The sequence below is a fragment of the Penaeus monodon genome, chromosome 19 (assembly GCF_015228065.2).
Source record: "Penaeus monodon isolate SGIC_2016 chromosome 19, NSTDA_Pmon_1, whole genome shotgun sequence".
NCBI classification, from domain to species: domain Eukaryota; kingdom Metazoa; phylum Arthropoda; class Malacostraca; order Decapoda; family Penaeidae; genus Penaeus; species Penaeus monodon.
The window spans coordinates 46,562,672-46,563,160 of NC_051404.1; the positions used below are offsets into that span (position 1 = coordinate 46,562,672).

The following is a 489-nucleotide window of genomic DNA, read 5'->3' on the forward strand; positions in this document are numbered from 1 at the left end:
ATTCTAAAAAAAATGTGAAAAAAGTTGGACAACGCCAAGAGCAGAACTCACCTGTTCTGAACCAGTAAGGTGGTGCTTCATGGAGGGTAGCCTCTCCTCCCCGTCAGGTAGTGAGACCTGGTGAGGGTAGCCGAGGATAGTGTCCTGCTGCACACTACTGTAGCGCGTGGCTCGGTCGCGCGCGGCAGCCATGGCCTCACCCACACTGCCGCTTATGCCTTCGTACACGTACAACACCTGTAAAAGTGCCATCGTGTTAATGACCATAAACCGGGAGATCCTTTATAAAATCAGACCTATTCAGGCCATGGACATGCATTAAGGGGAGTAAATATATAATGAATGAGATCAAGAACTTCAAGTAGCAAGCACACTCAGTCAATTTCTCTGGAACTTAAAGGGAAAAAAAATCACACGGCCTTTCAAACCACAAGAAAACGCGTTCTCAGCCTCACTCGTTTCATGTTGCGTCTGTTCCTGCGCTTAAAC

The 489-nt window shown here is 47.6% G+C and overlaps 1 protein-coding gene across 1 annotated transcript in view; it reads right to left on the reverse strand.

The window, feature by feature from the left end:
• Positions 1-489, reverse strand: part of LOC119585267 — a gene marked incomplete at its 5' end in the record, with an annotated part of 16,958 nt that overhangs the window by 3,120 nt on the left and 13,349 nt on the right. The window contains 1 exon segment of the mRNA XM_037933942.1: positions 52-237. Coding sequence (XP_037789870.1) covers positions 52-237 — 186 coding nt within the window.